At 40.4% G+C, this 24,532-nt stretch overlaps 1 protein-coding gene across 1 annotated transcript; it reads left to right on the top strand.

Moving 5' to 3' along the window:
* The first annotated feature begins 236 nt into the window (after positions 1-236).
* si:ch73-127m5.1 (neurotrypsin) lies at positions 237-23,903 on the top strand. Its single transcript, XM_066663137.1, has 14 exons — positions 237-262; positions 443-489; positions 1,864-2,106; positions 3,030-3,168; positions 5,009-5,187; positions 8,083-8,230; positions 9,182-9,360; positions 10,491-10,632; positions 12,031-12,242; positions 13,636-13,777; positions 14,623-14,904; positions 17,136-17,258; positions 19,649-19,929; positions 21,173-23,903. Exons 1-14 carry the CDS (start codon positions 237-239, stop codon positions 21,505-21,507), a joined length of 2,478 nt encoding a protein of 825 aa, XP_066519234.1. The 3' UTR covers positions 21,508-23,903.
* Positions 23,904-24,532: the final 629 nt, after the last annotated feature.

Here is a 24,532-nt window from a genome sequence, read left to right as displayed (position 1 = left end):
TTACAGTATGGTTGACTTATAGCTGGCAATAACTTTCAGTCTTTCGGTGTTAACGGGGTTTAGCTAACAGACATATCTTTAGATTTAGAGCCTCTTTATCTTTACGCACAGTATCCTCAGTGAGTTCATTTTCCCACTTTATTTGACACAATCAAACGACCTGACAAAATTCCCTTCTGCTGCCATTGTGACTTAAATGATGGGAGTTTAAAACCCAGTAGAGAGGAACATCCTTCATGCCCGTCTGGGAAAAGGCGGCCAGGTCAGTCAGAGCCAAGCTCTAACACCTGGATACTCTAAAGAACGGGACCTTTTTCTCTTTATCCTGTTTAACAGGGCATTCTGGAGCAGATCTCTGTCTAATCCTTCATCCTTTATGCTGGAGAGTGAGGTAGGATAAGTGCCCAGTGGCCCTGCTCCTCTCCCTCTCTTCTCTTTCCAGCCCTGGGGCTGAAAAATCAAAGCAGTACAGGGAGGTCTGGAAGAGATGTGAGTGCCAGGCAAGTGTTCCTGAGAGATAAACTCAGAGCTACTGCAGGGTCTCGGCTCCCACCTCCTCCAACTTGCTGCTAGCCAGAGAACCTATTTCTGAAAAGACTAGACCTGGAGAACTTAGCACAGAAGAACTCTTCCTAATGCTCAGATCATTCTCTACTCAGCTGTGCATAGGAAAATGTAAATTAGTTGTAGCCTTTTGCACGTTGGTGTATCCAGCTCATTTGATATATATTCCAATAGCACTACTGTTTATGTTTATGCTTCTGCCTGTGACAGTGCCTATGATTTGATTTGGTGCTCAGTGTGTCAAGGAACTGTCTACATTGGCAGAAAGGGGCCTTTGACTAAGACACAAGCAACCTGCCACAAATAGGCATGATAAAATAATCAGTGCTACATGAAAATATACCTAGGAGAAAGAAGTGTTTCATTAGTAAAGGTAATAGTATGTGTTGTGTAGTTACTTCTGATAACTCTGAGAGCTCAAAGTACAGTGATTATTGCCCATTCCATCGCTGCCCAAAGAAAGCATGTATTTCTAAAATACTAACTTTCAATGGAAGTCAGTGCCTAAAGATTTAATTTCTCATAATTTTGGAGCATTTCTATTTGTCCATTCATCATGAAATATTGCTGTGTTTAAATGATGCTATAAACTAAAAATCCACAAAAATAGAGATACATATCTTCCTTTGGACAGCAGTGATATAGTAAAGAATAGTGTCTTATGATACATTACTGCTTAATTACTGCTTTATAATTGCATTAAAATAATATTTTAAAACGAGTATTACATTAATGTGGGGCGGCACGGTGGTGCAGCAGGTAGTGTCGCAGTCACACAGCTCCAGGGGCCTGGAGGTTGTGGGTTCGATTCCCGCTCCGGGTGACTGTCTGTGAGGAGTTGGTGTGTTCTCCCTGTGTCTGAGTGTGTTTCCTCCAGGTGCTCCAGTTTCCTGCCACAGTCCAAAAACACATGTTGGTAGGTGGATTGGCGACACAAAAGTGTCCGTGTGTGTGAGTGAATGTGTGTGTGTGTCTGTGTTGCCCTGTGAAGGACTGGCGCCCCCTCCAGGGTGTATTCCTGCTTTGCGCCCAATGATTCCAGGTAGGCTCTGGACCCACCTGAATTGGATAAGTGGTTACAGATAATGAATGAATAAATTTTGATCATTCATAATAGTCTGCTCATATTTTAACTATCACATAATGGCAGTTTGGAAAATGAAAAAATATAAAACTGACATGGTTTTATCCACTCCATGCTATGGATCTCAGTCAGTGTTTGGTGTTTATTAGAGACTCTATAATATCATGTAAATCACTGTGATGTGCTACAGTTCTGTCTCCTTCTCTCCTGCACAGTCCCGCTCTCATGTTCAGAGGGTTTTACTGAGCTGGGCTACTACAATGGCACAGTGTCTCAGACAGACTCAGGCTCTCCTTGTCTGAAATGGACAGAGTTTCCTGACTACGTGCAGCAGTATCCTGGCCGAGGCCTGGGAGAGCACAGCTACTGCCGGAACCCTGACAGAGAGTCCAACCCCTGGTGCTTCTTCAGACAGAGCTCTGGAGCCATCGGCTGGGCCTACTGCGACTGCCACCAAGGTGGGGCCTGCGGGTGTCTGATGTATAATCATTAATAAAGTTTATCTCCATAATGGTAGCTTTACAGGAGAAGGCAAAAACATTCTTCACTTGTAATGTGAGTGTAGCAAATCACCCCCGGAGGAGACCCCTGCTAGAGACAAAAGCTTTTTTGGCCTTCTGGCCATTTATTAACACCAGGAAACATTTACTCACACTCAAGTAAACACAGCCTTGCAGCTAAACATCTAACAGAATTACAGTCTCTTTCTCTGTCTCTCATCCTTCACTCTCCTCAACACTCTGTGCTACTTTAAACCTAGCAATGCACCTTTGCCTTGTGTTTCGCCAGTACGTACACAGATAGACCGGAGTGTAGAGAGTCTTGTGCCCACAGCCCACAGGTCTGCCTCAGTCTGTGAGGCTCAGGGCTTAGCTCCAACCCACAGGTATCTTAGAATTCAATGCAAGTACATGTTAAGAGGTTTTATACAGAGTCATTCTGGATCATTTTTATTGGTCCATCTGTCATCGAAAATTGCGCACAATGTTAGGAGCTGATGTGTTCAGTTGATATCGACAAACAGAAAGGCATGGTTTTCTCTAGACAGTATTGATATGCAAATAGCCTAAGATGTGCTTGTTCTGCTACTTCTGTCAGAAATAGCTGCATTGTTCCATTTTCCATTTCATATCAGGCAATATCTGATGAATGGATATTCCTCATCAGACTGCAGTTCTCCTATGGAGAATTGTACTATTTTTATAATACAAATAAATCCTTGACATTTAAAGGAGAACTGTTCAGTAAGTTAGTCATCAGTAGTGCTAACAGGGCGACAGTTTTCACGGCATTACTCACTCACTTTATTTATAGTCAGGTACTGTATTATACCTGTTAGAAACTCTCTCTCTCTCTCTCTCTCTCTCTCTATCTCTCACAGGTGCGGTCAGGCTGGTAGGAGGCTCCTCCTCGAAGAGTGGTCGCCTGGAGGTGTACTTGAATGGCCAGTGGGGGTCTGTGTGTGACACTCACTGGACTGACCGTGATGCCAGTGTGGTCTGCAGACAGCTCGGTCTAGGGTAAGTGGGAAAGGTTCATTTTTATATGTGAGGGGGGAATATGTTTGAGGGAGCAGGGTGGTTATCCACTACTCAGGTCAACACATTTTCTTGGCTGCCACAAAATTACTGTATATTTAGCACCTGTAACCGGATTCAGTTCTGGTGAATGAAAGTGTGTGAATGCATTTCAAACCACAGCTCTGTGTCTTCCTGTTTGAGCACATCTAGTCAAATTATGTGTGGAACATAATAATTATACAAGTTAAAACTGTAATGTACATCTCATAATTAATAATGATGGTTCTACAAGGGTTCTTTAGTGAAGAAAGTGGTTCTGTAAAGGACTCTGAACATTCTAAGCACCTTTTGCACGATTAAATGGTTGTTTGCCTCATACTGTAAATGGCTTCTTAAGATTGATGGAGAATGTGCTATAGATCTTTATTAAATGTGTTCTATATGGCACCAAAAACAGTACTTCTGTTGTAACAAGCTTGACATTTTAACAATAGAAGAACCATATCTGGTGCCAGAACCCATTTAGAATTACAATTAGAACTTGAATTAGAATCACTATATTGGCCACTGTGCTTGCACACAGGAATTTGTTCTCCACGTTTAAACCAATCCGTGCAGTGAAAAACACATTTTACACACACACACACACACACACACACACGAGTGAACACTAGGAGGGCAGTGAGTATACATACCCAGGGACCAGTTGGGGGTTAGGTGCCTTGCTCAAGGGCACTTCAGTCATCCCTTGCTGGCTCTGGGGATCAAACAGGCAACCTTCCAGTTACAAGCCCAGTTCCTTAACCACCAGGCCTTGGCTGCCCCTTTGCATTTATGATGCAAAGAAACTTATCAAGAAAGTGTTCAAGGTTCTATATAGAACCAAGTCGGTGCTTAATACGTTCAATTGTATTTTTCCCATTTGGTAACTGCACAAATACTTTTAAAAATTAGGTAATAAAAATTTTAAATGGTCCCTTGCTGCAAGATAGTAATATTGTGACATCACTGTAGGTAGAGAAAAGAGACTGAGCCATTTCTCCGATGAGCAACATTTATTTAGCGCCTTTACAAGGGCACTAGGCAGAAAGCTGCATGTTTACAAGCAGCAGGATATCTCTGAATGACGGAGACAACTCCAAGTGGGAGGTACAGCTCCAAGTAAAAGGTACAACCTAACACTAACCCATCCCTAAACATAACCCTAATCATAACCTCCCACTTGCTCATATCTGCCTGCTTACTGCGGATGTCTCTCCCACTTGCTGGTCTGTCCGGCCTGCAGAAATATATACATTTTTAGTTTGGACATATATAATTCGCACATGCACAACACAACAAATAAACCCCTTAAACAACCGTAAACAACCCTAAACTAACCAAAAGTGTGGCTGCTGAGTATGAGTGATACATTTTAATGATTTTTAGCTACATAATGTGCACAGAAATTAGTAATATTTAAAGACTTCCATGAAGTGTGCTTTTTACTGGGTAACAGTGTGTATTTTACCCAAAATTTCCCAATGCAGTTGATGACCAAACTATGTTAGGTAAATCTCATACAATTTACTTGCATTATATGTACCAACTCAAGAAAAAAACATTTTTTTTACCATGTATTCACTGTGTATTACATGGTCGTTGTGCAGAGCTTTGCCACGAGTTTACGAAACATGCTTCACAATTTAACAGTAATGGAAGTTATAGTGTGGGTGTATAGTCTGATGTTACTGTGGAGAGAAGTCTGACCTTCTTGCTTTATGTGTGTGTGTGTGTGTGTGTGTGTGTGTGTGTGTGTGTGTTTGTGTATATATGTATATATGTGCGTGTGTGTCTGCAGTGAAATCGGCACAGCTCTTCAGCACTCGTACTTTGGCCCCGGCTCCGGCCTCTTCCACTATGCTCGGCTTGGCTGCCGTGGCAACGAGAGATCCCTTCTGGATTGCAGGAGCCGGAAGTTTGTTACCAGTGACTGTAGCCATGGTAACGAAGCAGGCTTGGTGTGCGCCCCACCTGAAGGTCAGTGACGTCCTGAGCGAGACGCGAGTAACGCTGACCTTTAGAGCGACAGGCGGATAAACCGCGTGCTGAGCTGAAGTGTTTACTAAAAGAGCTTTGTTCTGGCTGCGTGCAGAGGGACGAGTTTGTGGAAGAAGAGAAAAAGTTAGAGAAACACAATCAGGAGGTGGGAGGAGGACAGGGAGTTAAACTGAGTCTTCTGTGCTCTTTCATATGCTTTAATTAACTTTCCTTTTCCCTGATAAGACATCAAACATTAGTGCTTATGATGTTTTGTGTTTAATGTTTGCGTCTGTGTATTTAAAAAAAAAACATTAGAAAATCTGAAGAGGTGGCTGTAGAAATTCACTGGAGGAAGAAATTGGATATTAAGGAAAATCCTAAGTGAACAAATCACACTAAGAGAGAGAATTGCGAGAAAAGAAAGTGCGAGCTACAGACAGAAATGATAAATGATGAAAAGGCTGGAAAGCAGTGGCTAATGAATTTCTGGCTACCTGCGGTGAGGACGCACAGAGGCAGATATGCTTGATTAGCCCATTCCATTATGCTTATTTATGCTTCTTAGGCAAACAAGCATCTATAATGAATCACATTAAACCGATTCCTCAGACAGTCATCAGTGTTACATGTGCTACATATGGTATGAAACCTCGGCATCACTTTTATTGCTGTGTATAAAAAGCAAACCATATAACCCTATATACAGTTCTGTGTGTAATCTCTATAGCCTGTAAATCTGTCTTTGAGCTATACACCAAACCCTATACTTAGAAAAATAAAGGTGTTACAAGGGTTTTTTGAGTAATGTCATAGAAGGACCAGTTTTGGGTCCATAAAGAACCATATTTGTTAAAGAGATTGTGAGTGTGAAGAACTTTTAATGATTTAAAAAACCTTCACTGGATGTAAAGGTTCTTTACCAATTTAAACGTTATTTATTAATTATTATTATTATTATTATTATTATTATTATTATTATTTATAATCATATACAAGATAAGATGTAAAATATCTTATGCAAAACCATTAGAGCTTCACATAGGGCCCACCACACTCTCTTCCTCCATGAGTACCCAAACCAGCCACTGTATTACTAGCTGTTCACAGGGGTCATCATGTAGGCACCTCCTCTTGTTGGTGTTTCACTGAATTAAGCCCACAACACCTTCAGAAGGCTCAACAGTGAAGTCTGGAGTCCCAGACCCACCCCCCTTCAATCCAGCTTTACATTCCTACCTTACCCTTTACCATCAACAACTGTAAATCCACACTGACCTCCCTGGTGCCTAAGGCTGTACCTAGCCCCACTGGCACCGTTAATGCATGCTCAGTGCCACCAGTTCCATGTGAATTTTACATGCTACATCACCAACAATCCCAATGGCATATCTACAGTACATTTCCCCAAGTAATCTGTGCTCTCCTTATCCACAATCACTAAAAAGAACGTTCAGCTGTTTCTGATAACTCCTTCACAGCTGTCCTTAGTTTCCGGCCCCTGATGCCGAACTGCACAAGCAGGGATGTGGCCAATTTGGCGACAAATCCTCTAACATCTATCTCCAACTGTCTTACATGTGCCTGCCACCCGCATTCCCTCACCTCAGCCGTTAAGTCTGCATGCTTCAGCTTCTTCCTTTCAAATGCTTCATCTACTGCATCCTCAAATTGAACTTGATTAACTCTATGAAATTAACTCTATGAAATAAACTATCTGTTTACTTTCAGTGTAGAGCACCATGTCTGGCCTCAGTGTAGTTAACACAATACACTCTGGGACCTGCAGCTTTTTTCCTACGTCCACCAGTAAATTCCAATCTCGTGCTTCACCCATCTACCAATATTTGTAGCCTGCACACGTTCTTGAAAACATTGGCCTTCACACACAAAGCTAATTATTTTATTACTACAGCTACTCGTTGATGCATTAACATCTAGTCGTTTGCTCTCCAACAAACATGCTAAACCCTTAGCACCTGATTATGTCTCCATGTATACCAACCCTGTGACAAACTAGTTTTACAAGCTGATAGGATATGCTTCAGTGTGCCAACACCTGTACATAAAATAAACTATTAATTAAGTAAAATATTTATATATTTGCTGTTTCTTTCACAACATCTGAAATAACACTGGGACTGAAGAAAAAAATGATGCATTTTGACCCTTTCTTGTAAAAATGGTGTGTGTAGGGCTGGATGATATAGCCAAAATTTATATCAAAATTCATTTCTTAATTTTGGCCAATGTGATATTTATATTTATTAATATCATGTCATCGTTATTTAAACAATTTATATTGTGATATATATAGATATTGAATTATTGTCCAGCCCTATAGGGGTGTGACAGTACAGGGTCTTGTTGTAGAATTTTGTGTTTCAAAATGTGCCTCACATTCTCTGTGGGGCACAGGTCAGACTAAAAACAGGCTAGTCCACCACCTTTTAATCCACAGCCATGGTTTTGTATCACATGCAGAATGTTGTTGCATACATATAGGCATCTTTAGAGATGTCATCTCCAGACGGCAGCGTGTGTTATATGTGTTTGTAAGTTATTAATTGTTCCCATTATAGAAGTGTAAGTTACCTCTGACACAATCCTGTCCGGAGACAGATCATGGCTATTGGTCTTGTTGCTGGGAACAGTCTGGATGCTCCCTGGCCCAAAGCTCACAGCATCCATTCCTTCCAAAAGATGTGAATCATTTAATTAAATCCTCAAGAAACTTTATCTAGTTTATATTTCTTTCTACAATGTGTAACTTAATATAGCATTATTGTCTATTAAATAACAGCAGAAAAAGTCATTTCAAACCTCTAATAGAGTATATGGGTACAGTGACTGAGTGTAATGAGTCATGTAATGGTATTTTGGTGTTTTTGTCAGGCACTGGGCCTCCTCTAAGACTCGTAGGCGGAGAGGAAGACTTTGAGGGGAGGGTGGAGGTCTTCCATGATGGACGGTGGGGATCAATATGTGATGACCAGTGGGATGACATGGATGCAGAGGTGGTCTGCCGGCAGCTTGGACTGGGGTAAGTACAAGTCCCCAGATTGAATGCAGTAAATGTAATTGACATGTTTGTGTTTTAGTTCAGTTAGTTTAACTGCTTAACATTTTATTAGGTTCATTGTAGCTGCTGAATTATGTATATATTATGGCGCAGTCATTTTCAACCCATTAACATCCCAGTCTTATTACACCCCAAGGCTTATATTCTGTAACTATCTGGATTACGATACAAGATAGATTAGTTATTCAAAAAGTATTAAAGTGTGAATTAAAAAATTAATCTGACCATTCAAATGAACAGGATTTGGACTCAGAGATTACTGCAGTGTATCCAACAATAAAAACAGCATCATGCTTCTTTTAGATTTTGTCAGACCATATTATAGTTCACAGAAAACTCTAAAGAAGACTTAACTTCTCTGGAGAAGGATTGTGAAGATATTTAAGGAATGTGCTGCCAAAATGTTAGGTAAGATAGGGTTATCTCATTTTTGCAAATAGCTCAAAAGGCCTGCACTAAAACATTCTATATATCCTTCCCTACATCTCAGAACATTATTTCTGAGTCAGAAGAGCACTTGGTGGATTTGTTTTTATCCTAGTGGATAAGGCAGCACTCTTATTTCTCTGTGTTTGTGTATGCGTGTGTAAGAACGGATGAAGAAAGCCTGAATAATTGATATCATTCTGTGGTATTTTTACTCAGTTATGTTGCTGCGGAAGCTCTGAGAATACAAAACTTCTAGACAGTGTAGTGACAGAGTCACCGAGTTAAACAGCAGCTCAAAGCGTGTTTTTATGAAGTCAGCTGTTGGTTAAAAAAGAGAAAGTCTGCCTGACACCCGATGCCCATTCTCTCACTGCTGTTACTTCACTTCACTGCTGTTGTCACTTGTTTGTGTCAGCAGAAGAAGCCATGAATATGTCATGAGATTTAAGTGTTTAAGTGCTTGTGTGTTGTGGTTGTGTTCAGCGGAATCCCGAAGGCCTGGTCGTGGGCTCATTTCGGACAGGGCAGCGGGCCAATCCAGCTGGATGCTGTGCAGTGTACGGGGAATGAGCTCTCTTTGGATGAGTGCCCTCACAGTGGATGGGAACAACACAACTGTGACCACATGGAGGACGCAGGAGTGTCCTGTAACCCCTACACAGGTCAGGACACAAAATAAGGATTATTATTCCTCAAAACACTGTCATTAAATTCAAAACCTCCTTTACATTTTGTGCTAATATTTGACATCAAAACATGCGGAGTAAGAAGTATAGACTCTAGCTGTACTGGACTGCCATTAATTAATTAATTAAAAAATTAATAGATTTGCCAATTTTATAAAAGAGGTATTCTCATATAGATGAGAGGAGATGGTGGGGTGTAAATTTGACAGTAGTTGATGTATTGTGCTACCTATTGCTTGTGTAAGGTGAGATAATACATGGTTCAATATGAGATAATATAATGGTCACCAGTCACTGACTCAGTATGTGACTGTGGGCTTCTTAAAACTTGGCCATTCTTATTAGAACTAGTTATAAATCACTACTGTAGTAGTGATGATACCAGCTCTGTCCAAAATAATCATATATTAGATGCACAAATAAGTTTTGAATCTTTTTTATTTGTATAACTGTAACTGAAAAATTCAAACAATCTCCCACTCTTTTGTCATTTTATGGTAACAGTTGTGAAGTATTAAATATATTAATGTCAGATTATTTTATAAAAACAATCTTAAACGTACTATAAATGCCCTACATTGATGATAATTAAAATCATAAACAACATCTTGCACATGTTTTTGCAGCACATTTCCTTGATGAAATTCATAACAGATGCAGTGACGAATAAATTCTTCTCTCTTGCCATTTTCAAACTACTTCATTTTTAGTTTATCTTTTGTTGAAAAAAATGACAGTTATCATTTGAAATAAGCAAAAATGACCAAAAGAGCAAAACAGGAGAATAATATTTGAATTTTGAATTACATTTATACAATACACAAAAAAAACTCTTTAAAACTTAGTTGTACACCTGTGGTGAATCTGAGAGAATCTTTTCATTTGAATTATTTCTGGTTCAGCATTTACCCTGCTAGCATTTATTACATTTGCTAAGTTGTACAACAGCAGTAGATCATGGTGAAATAAATACAGAAATATATTTCATGGTCCTGCAAAAAAGCCATAGATTTTGTGATGCAGCAATGAATGGAGCAATATATTTTATGAAGCAGCAGACACATTTCTTGAATGTGTGTGTGTGTGTGTGTGTGTGTGTGTGTCAGACGGAGTGGTGAGGCTGGTGGATGGAGATAACCCATGGGAGGGTCGTTTGGAGGTGTATCACTCTGGAGACTGGGGCACGGTGTGTGATGATAACTGGACGGAGCAGCATGCACAGGTGGTGTGCAGACAGCTTGGATTCAGGTAATAATTTTACATTAACTTGTGACATAATATTCTTTAAATGAAAATTGGAACTGAAGCAATAATTTACTATAATCTGTAACAACTGTTTACAGTATTCTGTTACAAGTTTATCAAGTTGCTGTTTACTCATTATGGAAAAAAAACATCATGTAATCTATTGTAATGAATTCCCATTAGGACACAGAACCCTTTCTGATGTTAAAGTTAGTAACAGTGTTTTCAAGGAACGCTTCACCCACAGACGCCTACGTTCTTAATAATGAATGAAAATCCAGACGAGGCCCGTTCACATTATGTAACGGAGCTCTGATTCTACCCCATTTCAAATTCACTGTTATATTATGCTAACAGCTCTGGCTCAACATTTCTTTTGAAATAGAGCGCAGGCTGAGTACTGTGGGGAAATTCTCTAAACACATTTATCCAGTTAACCAGCTAACTTAAGCCCAAGTTCAAGCCTGTTCAATACATGAAGTAAAATGAATTATAATTATATAATTATAATTTACACTTACATTCATTCATTATCTGTAACCGCTTATCCAGTTCAGGGTCGCGGTGGGTCCAGAGCCTACCTGGAGTCATTGGGCGCAAACCAGGAATACACCCTGGAGGGGGCGCCAGTACTTCATAGGGCAACACACACACTCACACATTCACTCACACCTATGGACACTTTTTTATGTTGTGATGATATTCCAGAACCACTCTAGATTCACTGCAACCCTGAAGTGTGTTATGCCAATTATCTAAGCACCACCAGGAAGGAAGATCGACCCAAATCAGATGAATAAATACACAGAGTCAAGGATTCCCTCCAATCTCTGGTTTATTCAAACATTTGCTGCAGTATGTACAGTATATAGGACCTTTGTCACACACACCCAACTGTCATGTGTACCTTTGCCATGTACACCAATTGTCGTGTACCATTCAGGTATTATTATATCATGTCTCATTGCTCAAAACCCAGACACTCCCAAACTGGCATCTTATGCTATACATATGTCTGTTATCTTGTTTTCTCTTGTCAGCATAATGTTTGCAGACAGTTAGGTCAGGTTTTCCACTCAGGAAAAATGTCATCTATCTAATCTATCTAATCTATCATGCTTCTCTAATTTATCTACAAAAGTGCACGGTTCAGCACTTTCCCTCCTCCAACGGTCTCTCCTGGTTTATGCCCTGAGTACATCATGTAATAACCACTTTAAGGTCATGAGTTTAAGCACAATATGTTTTACTCTTCAATCAGCCTCACTAGTAATAATCATTACGAAGTATATTGGGTTATCATCATTATTACTCATTACAGTGTTGCATTTTCACATCACAAAGTGGATAAGCAGTTATAGACAATGAATGAATGAATTAATGTTGTCATGGTGTGTGCAGGGGGGGAGCAGAGGTGGCTTCTGCTGGTGTGTTTGGAGAGGGGACAGGCCTGATTCTGCTGGATGATGTGCAGTGTGAGGGGGTGGAGACTACTTTGCTGGAGTGTAAACACAGTGTCTGGGGACGACACGACTGCTCCCACAGTGAAGATGTGGCCATCCGCTGCCACAGAGCAGAGACCAATGAAGTGCCAGTAGCCTCCGAGACCTCAGGTGGGTTACTGACAATGCCACAGAGAGTTAGAATGAGTGAGAGAGAGAGAGAGAGAGAGAGAGAGAGAGAGAGAGAGAGAGAGAATGGACATGTTTACACAGATTCAGATGTGTTAGAGTGATAACCACATTAATCTTTAGCTCCAGAGAGAGGGAGAGAACCCAACAAAAGAGAGGCAGAGAGAAAGAGTGAAACAGGAAGAGAGGAAGAAAGGAGAAAGACAGGAAACAAACCAGAGGAGAATGCGGCAAGAGATGGTGAATGAAAGAACATGAAAGCGACAAAAAGAAAGACAGAGGGAGGGAGACAGCGAGAGATATTCTGCTGATAGTCTCCATTACATGTACCTTTCGGTCCCTCTTTAAAATTCAGCAGTTCTCTAAATGTCAGTGTGGGTGTTGACTGTGGCCCAAAGGGCAGAATAAATACATACAGCATTTCAGAACCACCAGCATTCTCTGTGTCCATAAAGATTTCTATTAGAATTTCAATAAAGCCATTTGTAGTCCTCAGTGACCACAGCCCTGCGGGTGACATTTGACTTTGTAACAGCGTATGATACTGTTCACTGTTTTCACCGTCAGTAAAACTCAGTCTATCATCATATTCAACAGGCTGTTGAAAAGAATAGGTTTATTTTCACTCAAGGGTTTAGTAATTTGACTAAGAATTTCATGCTTCCATCATGTCTCGGGGGGTCCAGGTTCTTTTGGTGGTTCGTATTATATCTCAGTGGTCTCACAATGCTACAAAAATGCATAACTGGGCTCCCAACCTTTTAATCAGTGCAGAAAGATGCACAGCCCTTAAGGTTTTTCCTGACTGGGGAGGGTCGAGGTGCGAGGTTACGTTTTTTTTCCACTCGATTAATCTTCCTCTCGCCCGCTAAATCCCGCTAAATTTCTGCCATGTGTACAATGCCACCATCATGTTTTAGATTGTAATGAGTATCATTTTCATTCTTGTCTGCAATGGTTTTATTTGGGGATGGGGGTGGGAGTTACTGTCAGGGAGTTACTGAACCATAAAGGGTGGGGTGCTAGATTTACTTCAGAATATTTTTAATCCTTGAACAGGATCACAATTTGAAAAATGTAAAAAATCCCTGCTTTAATGTGCTTCGATGTCATTTTCAGAGCTGTGGGGCCATAGGCAGGGTTTAGACGTGCTAAAGCTTTGAGGAAGCGCGTCTGTTGGCGGAAGGCTGTCTCTAATTAACATTCTATGGGGGCTTGCTTTGTTATCTTCTGCAAGCACATTTCCCTTTGCACTGCATCTTCTTGCTCATCTTCCACAGTCTGAGGCTTGCACTGTGCTAATGAGATAATAAGCTGCTTGATAAACAGGCTGTTTACCTATGTATGAGCTCTGAACTGTTTGGGGGTCTCACAGGTGTTCTGGTGCGGCTTGTGGGGGGGGACAGCAAGAAGGAGGGCCGTGTGGAGATCTTTCTGAATGGAGAGTGGGGAAGCGTCTGTGACTCTGGCTGGAACGATGTCAACGCTGCGGTGGTCTGTAGACAACTGGGATTCACGTAAGGACTGGCTTTTATTCACTGGTATTCTGAACTTGTTTAAATACAGAGTCACATGAGAATCACATTTTGCTGGTTTCTGAAATAAATAAAAATAACTCACTCTCTACTTGGAATTAAATCATATATGCCTTGTTTCTGCTACCACACAGGCTCTGTTCACTTACACAATGTGCCACAACTTTTACACAGACCAGATTATATTTTTCTCAATGTGATTTTAAAAATAAATTAATTGTTTAGTAAAATGTCAAATATTTGCTCACTATAAAGTATATATTTATATTCTCTCAGTAAATCAGCAAAATATCATTTGACCAGGTGTGCCCAAACATCACAACTGTGATTATTTGAAATATTAGGCACTAGTATATTATGCCCATTACATTGACTAGTAATATGGTGAGTTTGAAACACAGTGGTTTTGGATGAAACCCTGCCTCTGGTCACAGTCTATGAGGAGTTCGGTGTGTTTTCCCAGTGTCTGCACATGTTTCCTGCAGTCTAGTCTGTGTGAAATTGCCTACATGTATGACTGAATGTGTGGCTGTGGTGCCCTGTGATAGACGGGCACCCTGCCCAGGGTTACCCTAATTACCATATTTTCCAGGGTGCTATTACAGATAAAAATCATCCAAAATGTGTGATACAGGCTGCTGTAACCTCCATAGCTTCCTGTAGCACCAGTCTGCATATAAACACAGTGAATAGCTGCTTACGATAATGATGACACACACATATTTAACCCTTCTGTCCCAAGCCTGACATATTCTCTGCTTAAGTATGAGCAATTCCAGTAGAAAAAAAGTGAGACCTAACTCTGAATGTCCTTCTCTTTGTGTCAGGGGGGTGTCTAAGGCACGTCCAATGGGCTACTTTGGTGTCGGAAAAGGCCCGATCCACTTGGCCAATGTCAGGTGCACTGGCAAAGAATCTTCTCTGGGCGAGTGTCCAGCTAAAGGACCTGATAGTCACATGTGTAAACACGGTCAGGACGCAGGTGTGCTGTGTGACTACGTCACAGAGCCAGAAGCAGACATCGCTATAGTGGGCACACACACGTGCGGCTTGAGGGGCGGTGCCGAGAGACGCAGCAAACGCATCGTTGGTGGCTACAAATCTCTCAGGTAATTTTACTAGTGATTTTTATATATTTATTTATTAATTTATTTTTTTACCTTACCTATTATTGGAAGTAGTTTGTAGAGAGTAATGGTGGGAAAGGCTACTGGAACTGCCATAGGAGGTCATTCTGGTCATTTAAATTTTACATGTCTAATTTAGCTTCAATACAGAAAAATTGGGAAACAATTACATTTGTGTTGTTTGCATAAACACAGTGATTTTGCTGGACATTACACACCAATCTTCACTTTTAAATCACTCCATAATCACCAGTTTCTGCAAGTTTCTGTTGCATTCTGCTTTACTGTGATGCAGTGTCTAAACATAGTTAGAAAAGCCAGGAAACAAATTAGTCTGTCAAAATAATAATACATTATTATTTACAGCTGGTTTTCTCTGGAAAAATATCAGAATGTTATAGTTTAGATAGGTCCAAAATTCACTATTATTTTTATTTATTTATTTATTTATTTATTTATTTATTTATTTATTATAACTTCCTTAACCACCATTACTCCATCATTCTTAAATCAGTACTGTAATATAACTAAACTGTAGTATAATGACAGACTTGTGATACTGCTCATTTCTGTTTGTAGTTTGATCAGAGGATGGGTCCCCGTTGTTAGTGTTGTTTCCTCCCAAGGTCTCTTCCTCCAGTCTTAAGGGAGTTTTTCCTTCCCACTGTCACCTTCAGCTTGCTCACCTGGGGCATTCAGATTAACATTATCTCTTCAGATACTAATTTTGTAAAGCTACCTTGCCTCAACATTGGTTGTGAAAAGCGCTATAAAAATACATTTTGATTCGATTTGGTTTGAATCCATGTCACAATTTTCCTTTAACAGCGAGCTCAAAGGGTTGTATCAACTTTGATAAACATTTAGCACTGGTTTCCCAGACAGGGATTAAGGACTACACAGCATTTTGAATTGTGATTTTTTCTAAATGAAAAGAGGACTAAGATTAATCCCTTAAAGTGTTTAACTTAAATATGTAAAAGTGAGCTTTAAAAGTATGTGCCAACAGTTCATGCTCGATGAGTGGCATCAAGTTGGTTAGATAAGACGTACAGTTTTAATCTGCAGGTATGTAGGTCTTCCGTTTGCTATGAGCAAGAAAGACAGGATCAGGAAATCAGCTGTCAGAAGACTCAGAAAAAGAACTATTAACATTTCATTGAGCTGTAGAGGGATACACAAATATAGCAAAACGTTTTGGGATACCACTGGAAAACCTGAAGACCACAATCAAGATGTGGAACAAACATCGACACACGACTCCAACAAGAAGTGGAAGACCAAGAAAAATAACTAAACGGAAAAGCTAGAAAAACGGTATTAGGTCTCTGTAAGAATCCAAATCAAGGAGCACAGCACTTTAAAAAGTATGTCAAAGAAAACGGATCAACACAATCTGGATTGTTGAATGTGTGTCTGTGTTGCCCTGTGAAGGACTGGCGCCCCCTCCAGGGTGTATTCCCGCCTTGCGCCCAATGATTCCAGGTAGGCTCTGGACCCACCGTGACCCTGAATTGGATAAGCGCTTACAGATAATGAATGAATGAATGAATGAATGAATCTGGATTGTTTGGGAGCAATGCATGCTAGAATCTGTAGATGAATCCTACAAGACGGCAATGATCCATAACATAAAACAAGGTCAGCTGAGGCAAAAGGGTTGAAATAAAAGGTGAAAGTGTTGCCATGGTCTTCCCAGTCTCCAGACCTGAAAATAATAGGAAATCTTTGGATAGACTGACGAGCGCTTTACATGACAGACAGCCTGTCAGTCTGATAGAACTGGAGCAAATAAGCAGCCAAAAGGAGTGGGCTAAAATTACACCTGACAGGAAATAAAAGCTTCTCAGAGGACAGCATGGAGGCATAAGGTTGTGTAGAGGCAAGTGGTGGACATAGAGAATGTTAAACAGAATTTCATAAAAGGAGCATACACCCTATTGAGCTGGTATCTTTTTTTTTTTTCATTCCGTATTTTTCCTGACCATATTTAATACTTTTGATGAGTAAGACACATTTGGAATGTGAACTCTCATTAAGTATTGAGTTTTTCTTACTCGTTTTGTCATTTCATACTAAGGGGATGGAAATATTTGCACTCAGTTGCAGATGTGGGTATTTTATTTTCTCAAAATGATCAAATCCCCAAGCTTTAAAACCTTTCTGCATGACTTTTGTGTGTGTGTGTGTGTGTGTGTGTGTGTGTGTTTCAGGGGGGACTGGCCGTGGCAGGCGTCTCTGTGGCTCAGGTCTCAGTCTAAAGGCTCTCAGCCTCTGTGTGGGGCCACTCTCATCAACTCCTGCTGGCTCCTCACTGCGGCCCACTGTTTCAAACGGTGAGAGCGACACCTGCTGGACACCACCGGCAATCGCCGTCAATCAGCACTTCATATACAGTCAGAAGTCTTTCTATACTCTCAAACATAAACGCAACAAAAAGGGTTCAGTGGAACAGAAAGACAATTTAACATCCTCCACAGTGGATGGTACTTTTTTAAGAGTAAATATTTGCCTGTCAATTTTTGGTAATTTTCATCATCTGAGCCAAAGTAGGGGCGGCACGGTGGCGCAGCAGTTAGTGTCGCAGTCACAGAGCTCCAGGGGCCTTGAGGTTGTGGGTTTGATTCCCGCTCCGGGTGACTGTCTGTGAGGAGTTGGTGTGTTCTCCCTGTGTCTGTGTGGGTTTCCTCCGGGTGCTCCTCACATGGTCCAAAAAACACGTTGGTAGGTGGATTGGTGACTCAAAAGTGACCGTGAGTGTGTGTTGCCCTGTGAAGGAGTGGCGCCCCCTATAGGGTGTATTTCTGCCTTGCACCCAATGATTCCAGGTTGTGGAAACATTTAATAACACAAAATAACAACAAATTGAGCTATTTTAGATTATAAATTAATCTCATGTACAATGATCTCCAAAAACAAGCACTGCCAAAGAGACAAAGCTAAAATTTCAGCTACAGCGTTAACAAGCCCCCAGCCACTGAACTGGAAACTGGGGACACTCTCTGGACTACTTATTAAACACTCAGTTCCAGAATCAGTATTGAATAAGGGCCCTTTGAGCATAGTTTATAACATATTCAACTAATATCACCTCAGCATTATCCCTGGGAGCTGCAAGTATGGATTTGGGTAAATAAGTGATAAGACATGCTGAAGATTACAGAGAAGAGTTTGAGAACTGTGATTGTTTTGAATGCGGAGGTTGTTCAGACACAGAAAGGGAGATCCATTTCTCTCATTCTCTCATGCCGTGAAGATAATAAACTGAGATGTGTATGGAAGAAGAACATCTCTGGAACAGCCATTTATAAAGTTACTTTAACAGTCCATATTTCAACTTGCCTTCAGGCTGTTTGGAAAAAAGAGTGCCAACACACACACACACACCAAACAAAGGTCTTTAATTTTTATACTTTCAAGTTGAATGTCGACAGTCATTTTGCTGTGGTTGTTGTCATGTACATAGCACAGTGTTTGTCTGCCTCTAACTTGTTTAACTCTGAAGTTAACACATTGAAGCTATTTAAAACTGGTTAAAACTTAAATAAAATAATGGTGCTACACAGCGTTCTTTGAGTGATGCCATAGAAGAACCACATTTGGTTTCATAAAGAACCATGTTTGTTTAAGAGATGTGTGAGTATGTTAAAACTTTGAGAGGTTTAAAAATCCATCCCTCCATCTTAAGGTTCTTTACCCATTTAAACTTATTAGCAAAAAAAGGTTCTTCTAAAAGTGGTTCTTCTATGGCATCGCTCAAGGAATCTTTGTTGCACACTAATCAATGAAAAATGACAGTCTTGATATTAATTAATCTAAGCTGTGAATGAATGTGGGAACACGCCCAGGGTGTGTTCCTGCCTTGCACCCAATGATTCCTGGTAGGCTCCGCACCGACTCTGACACTGAACTGGATGCAGTGGTTACAGAAAAAAAGCAAAAATGGATTAACATAATTAATCTTTCAGCCCTGTTGCAGTTTAATGTAGGGGTGTTAAGCATGAGTCCTGGCATAAAACATTACCTGCATTTGTATTTGCTAGTCTCTGTTGTATTGGAAAATGTAAACATAAATAATGGCATTCTCCGATTCTCTGCACGTTCTAATGTAAAAGACAACATATCCTACACTCTCAGAATAACTGTCACTGTGATAGTACCTTGCCCCGCCGCTGTGGTGGGACCCTCAGGGGCACACTGTTGTGCCATTAATTTGGGAACATAGTGTATCATATTTTAATTTATTTGGAGATAGTTACGTTGAACTGATCTCATTAAACTCTTTTCAACTCCAGAGATTTCTTTTGTTTTTTGTATTTAAACAGTTATATTAAAAACCTGCAGTAATACAAATTTCCTTCTGTAGATTGGAATATAATGTACCTTCAAGGTACACAGTGGGACTTTAAGACTTAAGAAGGGACAGTTAAACTCTCTGTAAATTAGCAAACAGCAATATACCTGTAGGACGTTTTTTTCCTGACCATTTCTTTCTCAGGTCTGACTGTCTATAGATGCTATTTGTGATTAGTTCCATTTTTATTCACTCCATAGACATTGGACTGAAGGTACTAAAGCCAGCTATCTATAATATGAACGATACCCATGGTCTGAAACCTTAAGATTAAGCTTAATCCATCTCCAGAAATCCTATGTATTTTGATCCTAGATCACTGAGGCTTTCTTAATCTCTCTCTCTCTCTCTCTCTCTCTCTCTCTCTCTCAGGTTTGGCAGTGATGCGTCTCGGTATGTGGTGAAGCTGGGAGATTATAACACAGAAGAGCAGGATGATTTTGAGCGTGTTCTCACTCCTGAGCGGGTGGAGGTGCACAGGAAGTTTAGCAGTGACAGCTGGGAACATGACGTGGCTCTGATTCGGCTGAAGGGAGCTGAGGGGAAGTGTGTGTCCTTCAACCCTCACACTAACGCTGCCTGCCTGCCTGCCCCAGGCAGCAAGTGGGGCAAGAGACCAGCATCCTGCATCATCACCGGCTGGGGCATGTCTGGTAAAATGTGCTTCATACTGAAGAGATCTCCTAAAAACTCAGTGATGTGGGTCTGAAAGGACATGTAGCTCCCAAGAAGCTTTTACTGAGAAAAAGAAATAGAAAAAAAGACAACTAAAACAATAAACCAGAGTATAGGTTTCAGCCCTGGTGAGTTTAAACTGAGATAACTGGATCATGCAAGAAGCCACTCAAAATAAAATCAAAGGATGAACTTGTTAAAAGCTGAAAACAATGATATTATTTTCAGTTTCCTGATGATTAGAAATGACTTACAGAATGTGATCATATTTTTGTTTGTCACTTGGGGATGAACGCCTGAACCCATGCACTTGGGGGGGTAGTGTGTGTAATTGGTAATTCAAGTAATTGGTGGAACCATGGAAACACGTGAAGGGCTGGGGTGTAATTAGTTTTCAAATGAAACTATGCTGTTGAACTTTAATACAAATACTCCGTAATAAGATCTAACAAATGCTTATTATGGGGCGGCACGGTGGCGCAGCAGGTAGTGTCGCAGTCACACAGCTCCAGGGACCTGGAGGTTGTTGGTTCGGTTCCTGCTCCAGGTGACTGTCTGTGAGGAGTTGGTGTGTTCTCCCTGTGTCCGCGTGGGTTTCCTCCCATAGTCCAAAAACACACGTTGGTAGGTGGATTGGCGACTCAAAAGTGTCCGTGCGTGTGAGTGAATGTGTGGCGCCACCTCCAGGGTGTATTCCCGCCTTGTACCCAATGATTCCAGGTAGGCTCTGGACCCACCGCGACCCTGAAATGGATAAGGTTATAGATAATGAATGAATGAAATTAATGAAAATGCTATTATGGCCGGATAATATTATTCCTTTCCATTCAACCTTTAGTTCAAAATTAGTTCAAAATTATAATTCAAAATAATGACAAATGGTAAGGGCTTATGGTAAGAATTGGGACAGGGGAAGAACTGCAGACTACAAAAGCTGAATCAAGGACATTTTTGATGATTTAGAAACCCCAATCAAATGCATTTTTATGTCTCAAAAAGAGGACATGTCCAAGGAAAAGTGGACATTTGGTCAACCTGCATACCTGTAGTTAATAGCCAATTTGACTGGAAATTTAACAACAGAAGAGTGGTCTCTGAGGTTTTCAGTACTATAAAGATTAAATGATTAATATTTCACATTATTTTTTAAACCATTTCCTTGTTTTAACAGTCTGAGGCTTTCTTAATCTCTCTCTCTCTCTCTCTCTCTCTCTCTCTCAGACACTGATCACCCTCGCACTCTTCTCCAGGCCTGGGTTCCTCTCCTCCCATCCTGGCAGTGTAAGAAGCGCTACGGCGAGCGTTTCACCAGCCACAGCATGCTGTGCGCTGGCAGCATGACCTCTGAGCTCCGTCACCATGCCGACAGTTGCCAGGGCGACAGCGGGGGCCCATTGGTGTGCCAGGGTGAAGGTGGGCGCTGGGTGCTCACGGGGGTCATCTCCTGGGGTCATGGCTGTGGAGACCCCTCCTACCCTGGGGTGTATGCTCGAGTTAGCCGCTACCTGCCGTGGATCGAGCAGGTCACACACAGCACAGCCCCCCTCCAGCACTGAACTGCTCAACTACACTGGTCAACAGACTCTAGAGAAATGGAGAGAAAAAAGAAATGAGCCGGAGCGTGGACTGGACACCATCTGTGTATGCCGCAATAGCCCTGGAGCTCTGTCCAATCCTAATCTACTTTGTCTTTACTCTTATACCTGACATTGGCCCATACATAGCTTTTAGAGCTTCCTTGGTCCATAGCATTAAGTCTTTGCTTACAGTCTGGAGAGCCAAGGTCTTGCTGAGTGATGTGATGTGAAGTTTGTAAGGGTCATAGGAGTCATTTCTTTACATGGTAATGTATGTAGTGCTGTCTGAAGGCCGCAGTGCATGTTAATGTATGTATCGTATTCTACAAGCCATTGTGTGCAGCCACCTCAGTTCTTCTGCATGGTAGAGAATGGCAGCATCAGCTCAGTGTGAGTGGGTTTCTCTCTTTCTGTGGGTAAGTGGGTCCTGTAGTGAGTACTAGATGAAAGGAAAGCCCCTTTTAACCCTATGGCTGCTGATTACTATTAAGCCACTTGACTTAATGGCCAGACACACTGATGTTCCCAACCTTTTTTCTTCATAAAAGACTTTCCTCAGTGTTGTGACTTGCATTAGACTTGCATTAGAGTAGAATGGTCATGAAATGTTGAGCTTGTTTTTAGAATTCAGACTTAGTGGTCTGTAGTCGTCTTTAAAGCCATTAATCCGCCACGAATGCCTCAAAACTTTGGCCTAATCAGGCATTCATACATCCGCTGAACTGAAAGTATACTCTTCACTCATTGACACACAAGCATAATTTGCATTTCTGAAAACTGCAAGCTACAAAAGACTCAGTGTGCGTTTAATTTGTTTTGCGTACTTGATATTTTAGACAGTGATTTTAGATTAGTGTATTAGACTCGTAATAGGACATAGCCACAGTTCCTTTCAGTCATATAGTGTATTTGGTTAGTTTGTGACAGCATTAAGCCATTGGCTGTGTCATTTTTTATAGAAGTTAGAGCAGAAACGGTAGGATAGGTTTAGTTTGTTGAATGAGGGAAACCAAAAGGCTTTCCCAGAATCTGTATTGCCTTCTAACTCTTAATGTGTCTAAAGTAAGGAAAACGTTGGGAAAATGATTTTATTTTTACTGATTTCAGGTAGAGTCACTTTATTTTCTAACATGTATTAGTGCTAATTCTCTCTGTTGTATGGATTATATGTTGATCGTCCAGTGGGTGGCGATATTGTGTTTTTTTACTCGATGGGATTTCAGCTATACTCTATGTCCTGTGATGTATCAGTCTTATGAAGTGTGCCCTTAGTTTTTTTTAAAATGACACAAATCATTGTACATACTATAATCATCTAAATTAGGAAGATTTTGACGAAACGATAATCAATGACTTCAATCCCTATTTGCTTTTACATAAATTGGGGAACACAACATACTGTATATTGTAAGGGCTTTATAAAATGTGCTGATTTACTAATTAATAATTGGCTGCATTAGATTGTAAATATGGAAGTTGCAGCTGCTCTTCCTTTGCATTACCTGCACTGCACAAGCTTTCCTAATGAGGAAATAGTGGTCATATGACGGTGAGGTCACTGTAAATAATTCCATCAAAACTAGTGCCAAGAGAGCAACAGTATTCTTTGCGAATGATTAAATGTGAAGCCAATGCGGTATTAAACTATTCATTCTTGTATTTATTTATGGGCACATTTGATATAAAGAATGACAGAGTTTTACCTAAAATAGTCATTTAGTTGTTTTTTTTTTTAATATATGTCATGACACTTAATTTTAAAAATATGCATTCATTCAGTATAGTTGCTTTACATAAATTATGTCATATGTTATAAATTATTGTCTAGATTTGAGATTGAGCACTAAATTAGGAACTACCACTATGCAAAATTACTAACAAAAAATATAACCCTTGTATTTGTGTACAGCCGCAGCTTCTATGATTGCCCATACACTCCATAGTGGAATCAGCCTTGAAATTAGCTGTCAAAATACTTAATTTGCCAAGTATACAAAGAATATGATACAATGAATAGTACAATTAGGGAGATAATAGAGAATTTGTGATGCGTTTTGCTCTCTGTTAGTGAACCTGACCTGTTATATCATCTTGGATGGTGCCTGCTCTATTCTTCAGAAGCCATGTCTGTGATCTGGCCCTCAGGAGACTGCTGACCACCACTGGGCCTCAAAAGTACTACAGTCAAAAAGGACCGTTAGCTCCCTGACACACTGCGGGAAATAGGTTTGCTGATGTCAGTTGCATGTCATGCAAGCATCCATTTGTATGTGATGTTACCAGTCATTCAGTCTTATGTCACATTTCTGACTGCTCTGTAAAAATGCTTTGAATATTTTCATGTGTGACAAGTGCCGAAATAAAATGATTTCTTCTCGTGGCATTTTTCTTTGTGAGATTTATTAGTTGAATTCAGCGGACAAGCCTCAACACGCCTTAACAAAATTTTGTCATTTTGGAATCTAAGTTAAATCTTTTAATACATGGATTGTAATAATTGGAAAAAGCTATGAAATTATTAATAATACTTATAACTATTACTAAACATTTAAGCTGATTTCAAACGATATAAACACGTGTAGCTGTAGTTACCACCCCAAACGGAAGATGGAGCCAAAACGTATATTTTGACAATACAAACATAGCCTAGTTTTTAACAGACTGTGTTTAAGTGTTTTAAATGCTGTGTATTCTACTGACAGTGCAATAGGATCCTATGGAAATCAATCTGAAAAACATAGTTTTAACAATTTCTTCCTGCAATATTATGAAAACACAAATGAAAACTCAATAGCTAGAGTACATCGTACCTACACTCACTTTTCATTTTATCAGCCCCACTGACCATACAAGGAGCACTTTGTAATTGTACAGTTACAGACTGTAATCCACCTGTTTATATTCAAACAGCCCTCTTTCATCATGTACTTGGAGGGTCATGACCCCCAGAGACTATCACAAAGCAGGTATGAGTTTTTAGCACTGCAGTGACACTGACGTAATG

The sequence above is a fragment of the Hoplias malabaricus genome, chromosome 3 (assembly GCF_029633855.1).
Source record: "Hoplias malabaricus isolate fHopMal1 chromosome 3, fHopMal1.hap1, whole genome shotgun sequence".
NCBI lineage: Eukaryota > Metazoa > Chordata > Actinopteri > Characiformes > Erythrinidae > Hoplias > Hoplias malabaricus.
This window is presented reverse-complemented; position numbering and strand designations above follow the sequence as displayed.

Coding starts and splice junctions, on each gene's coding strand:
- si:ch73-127m5.1 (XM_066663137.1), top strand. CDS start 237: ATGCCCGTCTGGGAAAAGGCGGCCAG. Junction 3,169..5,008: donor TGCAGACAGCTCGGTCTAGG/GTAAGTGGGAAA, acceptor GTGTGTCTGCAG/TGAAATCGGCACAGCTCTTC. Junction 5,188..8,082: donor GGTGTGCGCCCCACCTGAAG/GTCAGTGACGTC, acceptor TGTTTTTGTCAG/GCACTGGGCCTCCTCTAAGA.